This window comes from Serinus canaria, chromosome 2, assembly GCF_022539315.1.
Source record: "Serinus canaria isolate serCan28SL12 chromosome 2, serCan2020, whole genome shotgun sequence".
NCBI lineage: Eukaryota > Metazoa > Chordata > Aves > Passeriformes > Fringillidae > Serinus > Serinus canaria.
Genome location: NC_066315.1, coordinates 118,476,306 through 118,492,055, shown reverse-complemented (window position 1 = coordinate 118,492,055; position 15,750 = coordinate 118,476,306). Strand labels below are relative to the sequence as shown.

The following is a 15,750-nucleotide window of genomic DNA, read 5'->3' as shown; positions in this document are numbered from 1 at the left end:
TGTAAAAGGACCTTAATTTGAACAAGTCCAATAACTGGCAGAGAAATTAAACTTGTGCCCAGACTTTCAGTGTAAAGGAACATCTGTAAGTGACAATGCAATTTTCTACAAGAAAAGGTGTCCATGAGCTGTAAAGCTTTGCAGATTTCATTCTCCCATAGCATGTGCTCTCTTCCTTCTGCAGCAAGAGATGATTGTTACAGGATAAGAGTTGACTGCACCTCTATATTTCCTGTCTTTATTGGGTATGTGTTACATTTATAAACATATGGCACTAGCTTTTAAGGAGTCTCAAAAGCAGCATTTTAAAGTAGAATGAGTATTCTCTTTGTCTCTTTGCATTAATCATAGCAAGAGGTTGTAGGAGTGACTTCAATAACCTTTTAGATCATTTTTAACAGTATTATGACTAACACTGAAACAACACGCTCTGTGTCTAGTACAAGCCAATAATAGTTCCCTATTTAAAACAGGGATTAAATGTGATTCATTTCCTCTTTTATTTTCCTTTTTAAAAATTTTCTTTTAAAAAAACGTCATTATAAAGATGCTTTGGAGTTCTAAGATGGAATTTTCAGTCTAACTTTCCTGAATCCCTGCCCATGCCAGTGTACTCAGACACTGAGCATGCCTTATGCAGTTCGGTTGTAATGGTCCTTCTGCTCATCTTTAGATCTATAAAATGCCTTAATGCACATCAAGGAAGATTCTGACTGAATGCACTACCCTGTCCCCCGTTTTCTGCCTTCTTTCCCAGTTTGAATACCAAGCTATTCTTTGAAGTTCAGGACTATTAATTTTGGTTTCTGGATCACCCTTTCTCCATCAATTAAACAACCCCATTAGCTAACACAAGCTAAATATGTATTCATAAAATTTTAACTTGTATACGTTTTCTTATTTTCCCCATGTTTATCTTCTTTTTTACAGTGATATTTCACAAGACACCTAAGACAATCTAACAATTCACTGTTGCCATAGGAATATAGGATAGTCCTTGCTTTTGGCTGCCTGCTGATTTAAGGACCCTTCCACTGATTTATTCCTGCCTTGGTAGGAGAAAAGAGAACTAACTCAGAATTAAAAATCCCTAAACCAATAGTAGAGAAAAAACAAGCCCCTGACATTTGGCTGCAACGAGCTGTTATATTGTTTCAGTCATGTTGTGAAACTTCATCTGTGTCAGCCTTTTCCCTTGTCATTGACTCATCTTTTCCTTCTTTCATCTCATTTCATCACCTACCCTCCAGCCACTATTTCCCTCTCACCTCAGTTCCCACCTTCAGTTCACATTCCTCCTCAATTTAGGTTCAGAGGGAAAGCAAAGGTGAAAAAGAATCTTTAATGCTTCCACACCAGTGGAGCCCTGACACCCCACACCTGGAACTTAGCCCACTAGGAGGAGCTTTGCTAGTTTACAGCTACCCTGAACCAAGGAGGGTTTGTTCTGCTATGCACTTGGAGCCTTGGCTGGGTTTGTGTGTGCTGGCTGCCAGCTCTTTCCAATGCCTTCCCTGCCCCCGTCAGCAAATTGCAAAGGAGCTTAGAAGAGATAAAAGTGTCAAAGGACTGAGCAGCTAAGGACTTTGAGTTTGTCTTGTTTGAAAGAAACAGCCTGAGGGGCAATGTAATTTCTCTTCACAGCTCTCTGAGGAGGGAAAGCAGAGAGGGCGATGTGGATCCAGTGATAGGACATGTGGGAATGGTTCAAAGTTGTGCTGGGGAGGTTCAGATTAGACATTAGGATGCAGTTCTTTACCAAGAGAGTGGTCAAACACTGTACAGGCTTCCTGGAGATGGGGTTGTTGCCTCAAGCCTGTCAATGTCCAAAAGGCATTTGGAAAGTACTGTTAATGACACACCATGGAAGTGGCCAAGCAGCTGGACTCAGTGATTGTTGTAGGTCCCTCCGACAGAAATAGTGCTATCCTATCCTATTGGGCTGATTTAGGCTGAGGTAGAGTTAATCTTCTTTACAGTGGCTGGTATGGGGCTGTTTTGGATTTGTGCTGAACACAGGGTTGATAATAAAGAGATGCACTTGTTATTGCTGAGCAGGGCTTACACAGAGCCAAGGCCTTTTCTACTTTTCATACTGCCACACTGCTGAAGAGCCTGGGTGTGACTGGAGGGCTGGGAGGAGACACAGCTGGAAAAGGCAACCCCAACTAACCAAAGGGATATTTCAGACCATAGGACATCATACTCAGTATATAAAGTTAGGGAAGAAGGGAACATTTGGAGTCATGACCTCAGTCTTCCCAAGTCATTATTACATGTGATGGAGTTCTGTTCTCCCAGGGATGGCTGAAAAACTGCCTGTCCCTGGGGAGGGCTGAATTAATTCCCTCTTGTTTGCTTTTCCTTTCCAAATCAAACTTTATCTCAACCCATGAGTTTTCCAGCTTTTGCTCTTCCAATTTTCTCTTCAATCCCACTGGGGGAGAGAGTGAGTGGCTGTGTGAGCTTAGTTGCTGGCTGGGGTTAAATCACTTTACCTATCCTATCCTATCCTATCCTATCCTATCCTATCCTATCCTATCCTATCCTATCCTATCCTAGCCTATCCTATCCTATCCTATCCTATCCTATCCTATCCTATCCTATCCTATCCTATCCTATCCTATCCTATCCTATCCTATCCTATCCTATCCTATCCATCCTATCCTATCCTATCCTATCCTATCCTATCCTATCCTATCCTATCCTATCCTATCCTATCCTATCCTATCCTATCCTATCCTTCAGAAGTCAATCTGCTTTAATCTCAGACAAACCTGAAGTTTAAACATGTAAGTACTTGTGCCTGTTCCTCAGTGTTGAGGCAAGTGAGGCAACGGTGCTGCAGCAGGAGTTTTTCTTTGGATAATGGCACTAGCATGATGCACTTTCTTCTGGGGATAGAGGTTTGTCCTCATAATGACATTTCAAAGACAAAGGGTAGAACATGGGCTGGTTAAAAGCGATGGTTTGTCCTTGGTGGCTTTGTTTTGCCTTGCAACCTGGCATAGCTCCAGTTGTGACTTGCAGCTACATAAGGAAGACAACACCAATTGACTTCATAACTACCTGGGGTCTCAATTTCCTGGTATTAATCCATTGTGCCACAGCCTTAAAATTAAGTATATTTCATTACTGATTATAATTAAGGCATAAAACTATACATTCAGAATGAATCACTGTGATGTGCTCTACTGTAAATAGCTACTTAGGCAGGACTCCCAATCAGCTTTGTGCAGGTAATAGACTGTGACAGATTTGAGACAGTTACAGCTCCCTTATATAGAGGGGAAATAAATTAGACAAGTCATGAAAAATGTCCCAACAGTAGGCAAGCTAAAGGTTTCTATGAAATGTAAACACCTAGTATTTGCAGTAGACACATCAGTGTTAAATACCTTGTTGGATTTTATCACAAAGTTATGAAACCCCGAAAAACATGCAACCGGAAATATAACATAGCAGCAATATTTTTACAGGTGCTTTTTCATTTTTGTAATGTATGACTGACTTTTTGAGTATATTGCTCAGCTTAGGGAATGTTAAGATAAGGCCTGAAAAATGAAGACTTCATGAATTTTAACATGTCCTCAAGATCTCATTTCCCTTTTTTCCTGTTTCAAAAGGTACGCTCTACATTTAAAAACAGTATAGATGGAAATACCGTCACAGGCCGAATATGTGTGCACCATTTTCCTTCATTAGCAGCAACCAGACCCGGGGGAGTGCCAGGGGACTTGATGTGATAATGCTGGAAAAGGAGTCTGGTTCAGGGCTGTGCTACTGCAATCAGAGCTGTCTTGCTTTTGCTTTCTCTGGGCCATTAGAAGAGGCTGTGTCACACAACATATTGAAAAGTGCCCTGTAATTAGTTGTCTACGGTAAACAGTACAGAGCAGCAGCAGTTCATTTCTGCTGAACTGGACCTGAATACTGAGAAATGTTTGCTGGTTAAGGTCATGTCCTCTGTGCATTCCCATAGAGCAGAACTAAACCCTGGTCCTGACCAAGGTTCCTCAATGCCCCTGGAAATACTAATCTGTGTTGTTTCATCTCAGCAGTACTTCAACATTGCACATGAGTGCAGCTGTTTAACAGGGATGGTTTGCCAGGTTCACTCAGGGAATTTGGAATTGCTGTATTTTTGTGGAAAAAAAATAAATCTCCTCCTCCATTTTAGAGCTGAGTAGATACTGCCTGAAATGGCAAGTCCCAAGTTTTGCACCACTCTCTCATAACTGAACCACTTTCTGTTAGATCATGCTCCAGAGTCTGACAACGTTGAATATATTCAAAGGAAGTTATTTATATACAGTCTTAGCCCCTGAGAACCTGGTCGTGGTTCAACAGATACGAAGGAGTTTGTCCTACAAGAACTGATGGGCAGAAATGTATGACAGAAATACATTTAGAAATACTTTCAGATAAAGGCACAGGGACGGAACTGGAGGAAAAAAGGAATGAAGGAATTAATCACTAGATAACAGAAATAGCTATATAAAAATTAGCAATTTTGAGCTACATCACAAGCTTACGAAAAGAAAGAAAGAGAAAATTGCCCAGGAATTTTACAGACTACAAAATTTTGCATTCCTGCTGTATAGACAAGATTGATTTTAAGTGTCATAGTTATAGCAGTTCTCTAGTTATAAAATATGCATGAACTGCATTGTTAGCTCTAGAAATGTAGGCACCTAGGACAAGACAGCAAATATTTCTCCTGCATCGCATCCTCTACCAAATCTATTAACTTGCCTGTAGCTACAGCTCAACATCAAGAGACTTCTGTTGTTATCCAATAAACATCCACTATCAGGTGCAAACAAACAGTAGCTAATGAAAAGGACAAATTTAATCCTTTAGCTATAAATAGAAACACCAATAATAATCTGTTACTATTGTGTCATTTACATTTAACTTGCAGAGGACTTAGCTTATATTGTATTTCACTGGATACTTTAAAATGGAAACTCTGCAAAAAGAGAACCACAAAGGAGTACTACAGAAAGTGTTAAAAATAATTCTTGCATAAACTGTGTTTTCTGTCTAGACGTTTTTGGTACAGAGAGTTACTTTAATAAAGGTTTAAAGAATTTGCTTTGTTAAAAACTGTGCCACTCTACCAAAAAGGTCTTTAGAGAACACCAGTAAGATGATAGTGAAAATGTTGAACACAGTTGTGCATTGAGAGAGATGAAACCAGCAAATCCAGTAATCTTCCTGGAATATCTCTGGATTTTATCCAGAATAGACTTCATACGTCCAACTAAGAATTGCTTGAATTTAAAGAATTGTCAAATCTGGGAAGAGCTGCTCTCTGCTTGATAAAAACTTAAATATTTAGGCTGAAATGTGAACTATTTAGGCTGAAATATGAAATACCATGCCTCGAAAGATTATTTTTACAGATAAAGGAACTTATCTTCATATTTGGTTTCAACTCATAAACAGAGAGGTATTTTAACTAGAGGTATCATAATTTCTGGCAATTCCTATGAATTCTTGAGCAACTAAATTGGAGGCATGTTTCTGTCAGCTGTGAGGGATGACTCTGCAACGTCTAAAGTGAGGAATAGCTCCAAGGACTGTTCACTAAGTGCATGAAGTGCGCACTTAGTTTTAGGCACGTAAATGGTTCCGAACACATGTGCTTCAGTTAAGCCTGTGCATAGATACTCCACTGAATTATTACTAAGAAAAGATGGTATCAATGGAGAGATGGCAAAAAAGAGACAGCTTTGAATCAACACTCTGGTAAGACAGGTTGATCACCAAGTGCTTTTTGACTCCGGCAAGTATCAGGAGGTTTTTCTGGAATCTGGCGAATCCATGAGTGATGTTAATATACCATAGCATAATTTTAGTTGGGTTTTAGTGAGTGCTCAGGGTCTGGCTGTCAGTGGCTGGCCAGCCATCTGACACTTCTGGCCAGCTCTTACCAATGTATGTGTTTTTATTCATACTCTGCAGCTGGTCATAAAGCTGACCTATACAAATGTATGGTCTGTGATATTTATTTTATGAGAACATAGATACTCGAGCCAAACCAGACTACACCTAATAAGCCCCATTCTAATTTCCTTTACAATATTATCTGTGAGCGGATTGATGGCAAGTGTTCTTTCAGTATGGCAAATAGATGTTCTTTCGACTGAATGCTGATATGATAATTTGATAAATATGAATATCAATAATAAAATTAAATTCTTATGCTAGGTTTTTAGAGGGTGAGAACTAGGAGCACAGGCTACAAAACATGGTTTTTGGATCAGAGCCAGAAGAATCTTGTACATTTACCACAAAGCTGATGTTTGGATTCAGCAACATGTCTCCAGTGACTACCCGTAAAACCTCAGATCGCGGTAAAATACACTGAGACCTAATCTAACTAAAATCTCACTGTACAGTCTTCAGGCATTTTCTCCAAATGAAACATTATTTCCTCAGGGTAGTTTTGGGATAGAGTTCCTCAGGAGGAAACTCAATATTATACATCTCTAAAGCTCAGACACATGAAAAGAGAGCACAGGGAAGGTGCAGCTACAACGTTGTACCTGTCTAGCACAGTGTGAGCTCATGTGCATGAGTGTCATACCAACACGGGCAGCACGATGCATTTTCCTGCTCTGCCCACTGTCAGTGGTGCTCATTGGAGCTGGCAGAAGGCCACGGATTTTACAAGTTTCAGACCTTTGCTGTGCACAAACTGGCAGGTAGTGTCGAGCAGATGGTAGGAGATGTATCCCCATAAAATAAACAGACCCATGTCTGGGTTTCACTGCTGAGTCATCCAATCTAAGAGCTGAACTTTTAAACACAGTGCTTCACAGTCCTCATTTTAGGGGGTGGTTCTTTTTTTTTTATTCTATTGGGAAAATTTAAAAAAAAAGATTGCATTTTGTGTAATTTTTCTAAGAGGACAAAAATGCGTACTTGGCTATGGATTTGATACTGATTATAAATAATGGATTGAGCAGTACACTGGAGACATCCAGCCTATCAGTCACCAGACCTCATAAGGTAACTGTGATCTGGGAAAGAGTGTCAGGTCCCAGAAGTCAGAATTATGCCTTAGGAAAATTCCTATGACTCAGACTGGAGAGAAAAAGAATAAATACTTATGAATTAACTCAACTCCTTAATTACACGTTTAGGTAAGGGAAGAGAGAAAGAAAAAGTATAAATGAAAACACAGTTAACATGGTTTTATTTGATATTTGCTAAGTATCCAGAAGAATTTCATGAGTGAGAAGATGGAATGAGTTCAAGAAAAATAACCTGCTGGAGGATTTAAGAGCAGCTTGCCTCTAAACCTCCTGAACTAACATATATTCTTGTCTCAGGTTATTCCAGTGGAAAGCTGAGAAGAGATTTGTGTCATGATAAGGTTGTATTAATCCAGAGAAACATTTGTTCACATGTTATTTTTTCTGCTCTGTTGGAAAATTAACAAAGCTTTATTACAAGTTGACACCAACTGTTTCCCATATTAAAACAAAAGCAAGGTTACACTGCAGATGAATGCTGCAGATGAATCAATATTTCTGTACAGTGTAGCTTGTTACTGAGAGGGTAATTATATATCAATGAATTACAAAAATACCCTGCAAACCATTTACGTATTAAAACCCATCAGTATTCACTGCTAAACCAACTGGGCTCAATCAGGTGACCTCAGTAAGTTACACCATGTAAACTGGTGACGAATTTGGCATATGAACTATGAAAGAAACCTCCTGTTCCCGTCATAATTTCTTGAAAATTTTCTCATGTGGAGATGTGGAGGGAACACAAAGGAAATGTCTACCCTTCTCCAAGCCCCAAGCTGAGCAGGGAGTCCACCAGTTTCTGCTCCTTTTTCCAGGGGAGTGAATCTGGTTGATGTGATGGGACTGTCTGTGCTTTGGATGAGCACAGATCAACAGCTGGGGCAGGGCAGGGGCTGAAATCTGGTCTATACCAAAATATGACATGGGCAGGTGAACCGTAACTCACTTAGAAGTTCATAAAATTAGCAGCACTTCCCAAGTTACAAAGTTGAGGAGGAAGAAGAAAACATGAAATCCTCAAGGCCAGGTACTACGCAAGCAAAAAATTAAGAGCATGTACTGAAGGAACATCTGGAGGTCATTTAGTTCAACCTCCTCCTCAAAGCAGCAACATTATTAGGTTTGGATGTATCCTGTAGTGGACTTTCCACAGCCTCTTTGGGCTCCAGTTCTTAATCATATTTATGGTAACACTTTTTTCCATGTACCTCTTTAGAATTTCCCCTGCTGCAACTTGTCTCTGACTGATAGACCTCTTGCTGTGCACCTCCAACACATACCTGGGTCTGTCTTCTCTCGAATTAGCCATTGGTTAATCAAAGGAAACAATTAATTTCTTCCTTTGCATTCTCTTCCTCTAGCTAAACAAACCTCTGCCCCTTCTCAGTACCTCCACCCCATCTCTGGGGTCCTCCCCTGGACTTGCTCCAGCACACCAAAGTCCCGCTGCTGAGGGAGATCCCAAATCAGATGCAGCATTCCAGGTGCAGCCCACAGGCACCAGGGAGAGGCGAGTGCTCACTTCCCACGACCTATTAGCAGTGCTCCTGCTAATGCAGCTCAGCAGGAGCTCCTCTCCTTGGCACGGGCTCACTGCTGACCCATGTCAGTGACTGCTGGAACACAACTCAGGAGTGAACACATCCCATGCACATCTCACTTCTGAGATGTTCTCAGGGAGGTGGGTGACCACTTGGAAACTGTCCTCCCATTAAGGGGTTATGCAGAAACAGCAAGGGGACAGTGATCTACAATATGATCTATAATGGAAGTGATGCAACATGTCAGTGGTGCTAGAAGATTTAAATATATTAAAAACTAACTGTGACAGTATTTTATACTTATATTTTACAGATGTTTAGCATTTTCTCTTCAAGCCCCCCTCCCCATTTCTTAGGTTTATCTATTTTCAGATACACCTTGGGCATTAAAAAAAAAAATAAAATTTGAAACTTTTGATTTAAAAATTATTATGCTAAGTTCCTTTATTTTCCTTTCTTTTAAAGAGAAAATAAGCTGAAGCAAGTATTATCCCTAGTACCACAGCCTTGGAGATTTTGGAACTAGCAGATCTCAGGATCACACCTCATTTTAATACAGGAAAAATTTTTTTCTTTTTCAGCTTCCTTGTGTTCTCCTTTTAAATAAACTATGTATTGACTAGAGTAAATTTAAATTAAGAGCAGCTTTTAATGCTGTATTAATTCCCCAAATGCTTATTCTTAGTTTCAGACATTTAGCTGCAGCTTCCCACAGACCAATAATTTCACTATTTTAGAATCTGTCAGCAATCACTCATTCTGTGAAAGTAATTTTAATTTAACTGATGTTAACTGCAACTGATTAGAGTAAACGTAGGAAGTATTATAAACGACCATAATTTAAATGAATATTTTATTTCTATATATGCACCTATGTAATTGAAATCAACTATACAAATCTCAAAAGAGAAAACAAAGTTAATTCATGCACAGCAATATTTTCTCTTTTCCATGAGGTGCAAAATGACTAGAGCAAATCTGCTGCAGGAACCTCATATTAAACTATGATGTTTCAGAACTGCACATTGGAACATGCTTGGACTAAGGTACATTTATTAACTACTAACTTTTTTCATTTTAAGAACTTCTCTACACGGAAAAAATCCAGCAGGTACTTATTTCATGCAATGCCTCACTGAAGTTCATATTAGTCCAGTGTTGGTCTTTAAAGTCACACTTTACCTATTCTATGATGGCTTTCCTGTGAGCACCACAGGTAGTCTGTCCTTGACAGAGAAACTGGCCTTGTTTCCCAGGGCAGCACGAGGAGTGGATGGAGTGGGAGGAATCGGTCTGTGCCCCATGGGCTGAACGAGCCCAGAGGATGCTTCACCCCTCATGATGCTCTGCCCAACAGAAGTTTTCCATAGGCATATTTGACTTCAACACCTCTGCAGGAAGCCTTCAGGACGTTGGAATTATCAGGGACAGCCTTGGTCTATTTTTTAAAGAAAATAATGTGTACAAACCAATGGCTGTGTCTGAAAATCGTTCTCAAGGAGGTCAGCTCAGCCCTGTCTTTCATCCAGCTGTGAGGGAGGGCTCCTGGGCTCTGTGCAGCCAACACATCTTCAGCATTGAAAAGACCTCGATGAGAGTTTGTAGGTGGGAGACCCATTACAAACGATATTGCTTTTGTAGTCTCCTTGCTGCCCTTCTTCCTTCATCCTTTGATCAAACTGGATTCACCAGTTTGGGCTGGTCTGCTGCCCTGGGCTGAGAACAGGCCTGTGAGCAGGGTTTCCTACTGCTTCAACCGTATCTTCCATATAGGAAGATACTGCTTCCTATCTGGTCAGGACACTTAACCTTTTCTATTCATATGTGGAGAAGTAGCTATTCCAAACCTGGATTTTGCCATAAGAGGCAAAAATATAGGGAATAATTGCAAAGAAAATATTTTGTTAGTTTAAAATGAAACATTTTAGCATCTAACAGTCTAAATTACTTCATTGATCTCCTTTAGTTTTTATAAAGCATTCAGATTTTCAAATTTAATCTCTGTTTACAACAGCAGTTCTTGAACTCCTGAAAACTTTGCCCTTGGGTGAGACTGCGATACTGTGTATATCCCTTCAAAAGTGGCTGCATTCAAGGAGCATGTGTGAGGTAAGAGCCGTGACAGAGGACCCGAGCAAGGATGTGACAGCCGAAACATTAATCCAGTTCAATCTGTGATTAACCGAGAATTACTGTAACCCTAGACTCCACAGGAGGCGAAGGGGCAAGGCAGGGCCGGAGCAGGAGCCTTTCCCTGGGCGGGCTCTGGGGCCGGCCGTGCCGAGCGCGGCCCGCGCGGGGCCCGGCGCCATGGGTGGCGCGGAGCGAGCGGGCCCGGCCCGGCACAGAGCGGCCTTTGTGCCCTCGCTCCGCAGAGCCGGCCGAGAGCTCCGCCAGGCCCTCGGCTGCCGGCGGCGCTCTGAGCAAACATCTGAGGGGAAAGCGCAAGCGCCTGCCTGGGAGAAATCACCTCACACTTCTGCGGGGAGGTGTGTGCGGACGGGGATGGACTGCAAGGACGGCAAGGCAGGCACAGGCCACTGCCTGGGGCCCCCAGCATGTGCCCCAGCGTGGTTGAAGGTGGTGTCAATGAGAAGGATGCAGCTCGCTTGTACATCGCCCCACTAAATCCATCTTCGTATGTAACCATAGGTATTGCATTAATTCAGGACGGATTGAAAAGAATTTGGAGTCAGAATTACTTTTCTTAATTTAGCTCTCTCCCTGTGCGTGCACTGCAGAGATGCAGGCGTAAGCATAGTAGTCAGGGGTGCAGTAATTTCTGGTTTTATGAGCAGTCAATTATACCTTTGTATCAGAGTCAGGTGTTATACTGAAATCACTAAGGCTGCAAAAAGAAAAAGTAATGCTTCAGTATGGGTATCACTGCCTGAATCCTTACAGTGACCTGAAATAGGGAGTGTTTCTGGGCAAGGGGACCCTTCTATTTAAAGTGTTTCAATAAATATTAAAGGATGATGATTACTAAGCGTGCTGTTCAGTTGTTCATCCCAGCAAATGAATTCATGTGTAACCTTAGGAATAACCAGCTTGCTTTGGAAATTCTGAACTAGCCCAGTGAGTAGAAGCTTTCACAGCTCAGAAAGATTCTCTCCCTCATTAACAATTATCACTGAATGATCTTGCACATTTATCAACGCACATGATCAAAGAAAAAGTAGTCATTTCATGCTATGGTTGAGCACGGGAGTTTTATGATAAGTTCTGCACTAAGCAAATGAAGGACCAGGTCTTCAACACCTTGAATTTGACCACTGCTTAGAGAAATTTGTCTGGTTTTCTTTTGTTCTGAAGATACTAACAACAGTGATCTTTTTGTTACCTTCATAGAGCCATACTCTTCAAGTTCTTTTGACCCATAGTGTAAAATGAGTATTTCCCTGTGACACCTAGAAAACTGCAGTTACTTGTGGCTTACCTGTCCCGGTTGTTCACAGGCTGTCTGGTATCTTGCTTGTTGGCATAATTCTTTTACTCTCTCGTACTTTGGTAGTTGATTAGACTGCTGAGTGTTTTTGTTTGGTTCCTCCTTCTTGCGTAGAAATTTGCTTATTAAAAAACAAATTGGAGTGTTTTAGATACATTGTTCTAAGCCCTAAGGATGAATGTAACTTGAACAGTGAAGCTACTTGAAGGTTTAATGTCTTCTCAGGGAAAAAAATCCCCACATTTCTGTTACTGACTTTCAATGTAGGTCACATACTGAAAAAAAGCTTATGGTGACTGGCTGAAAATTGCCAGAAGATAAATAAATGCTGCTAAAATATGTCTAACTGGTACAGCTCAGCACCATTCATACATAAATGTAGGTTTTTACAAAAAGCAAAACTCTTTGAAGCAATACTTTCTTGGCTGGAAAATGCAGCTGAAGACACAACAGGACTTTTATACTCAGCACAAGTTTGGCTGTATCTTACATACTATGATGTGTCTTTCACGCACTGCTTTGTTATACATCAGACAAGGTTTTCATAATCTGTAAAGTTATAAAGTACCAAAAGGAAATTGCTGTAAAGTTTTTATCCAGAGAAAAGTTTCACAGCAACAACTGGCAATGTAAGAGGGTATAAGGAGTTATCAGCAAGGAGAGAAGCAATTATAGTAATGAATCTCAATTACACACAAGTCTTAGCTAGAACAAAAATGAAGAATGCTTCTAATACATTATAGAAAATACAAAATCAGATGATAAAAGGATTCTACACAGCTGGATTTGAAGCCGAGATTTGGGAAAAAAAATTATTTAGATAATGACAAAAGTGGGCACAAGCACAGTGTTCGGGAAAGAGGCTAGGAGAATAACCAGAAAAGCATGCTTTCAAATTTCTTCAGAGAAAGGGATTTGGGAGCACAGTAGATTGCAAAGGCAGTGGTGGGAAAGTAGGAAAAAAGTCATGCCTGTCAGTTTGCTCACAAAATTTACTGCTTGTCTGACCATAAAAATGAAGAGGAGGAAGCAGAAAGGAAAGCATGTACAAGGGAGTATTCCCAGCAGGCAGGCTCTCCCAAAACTCTCTCACCCCTAATAATTACCCTCTTTCCACTAGAAATGTGTCACGCCAAATTTTGGTCTTCTTGTTTGTTCGAAACCTGAAAGTAAAATAATGACATTTACTGCTGGCACTGAAGTACAGCACTATAAGTGTTAACAAATTATTTTTTAAAAAACAGCTCTCCACTTGCATATACACACAATTTTATAGATCTACTACTTAAGAGACTCTTGAAATGGGAAAGCTGTGGTCGTTGCCATGACACAACTCATTTTCACAGAATCTGTTTTTCCACTCAGCTGTTGATTTACTTAGGTGTTTGCTTCTGAACTGCCTAAAAAAGGATCATGGGACCCACCTGTTTCCAGGTCTCTCCAAGTCCAGAAGCTTTAGGACAGATTTGCCATCCATATCTGGAGGTGTGTCAAGGCCTGCTATATCCAGAATTGTTGGAGCAAGATCAATATTCAGAACTATCTGAGGCACACTGCAAATCAACAGGAAAGGTCATAGTTGCCATGTGTTCAATGTGTAAGTCTTCACATTCTCTTGGAAATAGAATGATAATTAATACTTATCAGGGCTTTGAAGATGTAAAGCTCTACAGAAGTGCTAAGTTTAGAAAACCCCCTTTGAAGTCTACAACTGAGAACGATAGGCCAGTACTGCAGACTGACATCACAAAGAAAAAGTTAAGCACGATTAAACAAGGAGGTGCAGCAGCAACACTGCTCTTATCTCATTGACAAGGAGGGCATGATGCTAAATGACAGAGTGAGCAGTAAAGATGAGTACATCATTTTTAAAAGCAAAACCCAAGCTCTAACCCTACAGGACTATGCATTACAGTTTTCTCATCTGCATTATAACTTATTCATAATATGCAAAGTGATAAAACTGCCTGTTTGTGAGACTCATTGCTCTGCAATAATAGGGCATCCTTTATGAAATGAAACTAGACAGAGTGATAATTACATGTTCTCAGAAACATTTTGCATTAGGCTCAACAGCTGTGCTAGAGACATAAGGGAACGTACACTGATCCCGGCTCCACACTTGGACCACGAATAAAGAAAGGAACTCGAATATCAAAGTCATATGGCATTGACTTCCCCTTGACCAGTCCGAACTGCCCAATGTGGTATCCATGGTCAGCAGTGTAAATAATGTAGGTATTCTCCAGTTCTCCCATCTCTGCAAGCATTTGGTGTAACTGCAACCCAACACAGAAAGAACTCTGAGTTAAGTGTAGCAAAACATGTTTTGTGCAGAGTCGTGTGTAACCATCATTTATAACCCTTAAATACAGAGGACCAAACAGGGCATCAGTGACACAGCTGAGACAGATTCTGGGGTCTGGCATTTGTACATCTTGCCTTTACTGTGCTCTGAAAAAATCTTGAACCTACCAGTTCAATTTCACACTTGACAGAGGGGACAATTAAACAGCTCCAGAAAATTAGAATAGAAAAAATATGGTAATGGTGGGGTAGTTTCCTTACTATGTTCAAAATTCATTGTGTACTCACACACAGCTTGTGAAAATAGTCTGCTACAGCTTTAGGGGAAAAGGTACTAAGATTTGATTTACTGTGCTAGTCTACAACTTTCCCATTCCTTACAGTTGTGGTCTTGGGAAAAAGCTGTAAATTTTTATTAAAGTTTAAAGAAATCTCTCTAGGGGAAGATCTTTGGTCATGGTGCTTGATTTTGGAACAAAAAGTCATACAAAGTAAACCTAATAGTTCATGTATCATGTTACCTATAATTAGCAGTGCACTGCATTGCCTAACTTCTGCAAACACTTGTAGACTGACACCTGAGTTGCTGTGATTTGCCAGTTCCCAGATTTCAGCTGAAGGATAAACTGTGAATGGAGTGTGTGAAATGAATAGAAGTTGTCATGTGTGCACCTGTGTCTGTCCATGTGTACACACAGGTGATGCATCTTCTGTTAATACCTGTCTTTAAACTAGGCCCAGTGACTTTTCCCTTTAAAAAAGCCCACTGTTTTTTTGACCCAGCAGTTGAAAGAAGGAAGCCAGGAGCTTGGCCTCGTGTTGCAGAGAACCAGAATTCAATTCCACTGGGAAAAAGTGGAATAATTCCTCATAGTACAGTGACTTTCCCCAGAATGTGGTTGGTGAAGGTAAAGAAAGAATTAATTAATTTAATTTTGTTACCGACTAACAAGATTGTATTCACAGCAGTTTCTTGCACTCACTCTTTCCATAGAGTCATCAACTGACATCAGGGTCTGAAGTCTTTTTCGCTGCAGGACATTGGTAAACTCCATGTGGATTGGCAGCATGGGCCCTGTGTACTGCATAATCCAGTGTTTATCCATGTTTGGTGCATAGTTATAGCTGGGAGTACTGGAGGAAAAGAACAGATCTCAAAAGTTGTGCAGCATGACGGGCATCAGAGGGAGGTGGGAACCCCTCCAACACAGAAATAGCCAACAAAGAGTTAAGTCACAAATTCCACGTGGGGTCTGACAGATATCAACAAACATCACTTCAGTGGCTTTCCAGATTCATTGGGTTATGTATCCCCTCCTCAAAATATTTTAACCACTTGCTTTCCAAGCTTTCTCTGAGACTCAAAGACCACTACGTGTACCACGTTAATATTTGGGATTTGCCA

The 15,750-nt window shown here is 40.6% G+C and overlaps 1 protein-coding gene across 4 annotated transcripts in view; it reads right to left on the bottom strand.

The window, feature by feature from the left end:
* Positions 1-15,750, bottom strand: part of SULF1 (sulfatase 1) — a 119,763-nt gene that overhangs the window by 16,353 nt on the left and 87,660 nt on the right. For all 4 annotated transcript variants that reach the window (XM_030235402.2, XM_050970758.1, XM_018910954.3 and 1 more), the window contains 5 exons: positions 15,329-15,479; positions 14,142-14,317; positions 13,463-13,591; positions 13,145-13,201; positions 12,030-12,159 (listed from right to left, as the gene is read on the bottom strand). In XM_030235402.2, coding sequence (XP_030091262.1) covers positions 12,030-12,159; positions 13,145-13,201; positions 13,463-13,591; positions 14,142-14,317; positions 15,329-15,479 — 643 coding nt within the window. The remainder of the gene's footprint in view (positions 1-12,029; positions 12,160-13,144; positions 13,202-13,462; positions 13,592-14,141; positions 14,318-15,328; positions 15,480-15,750) is intronic.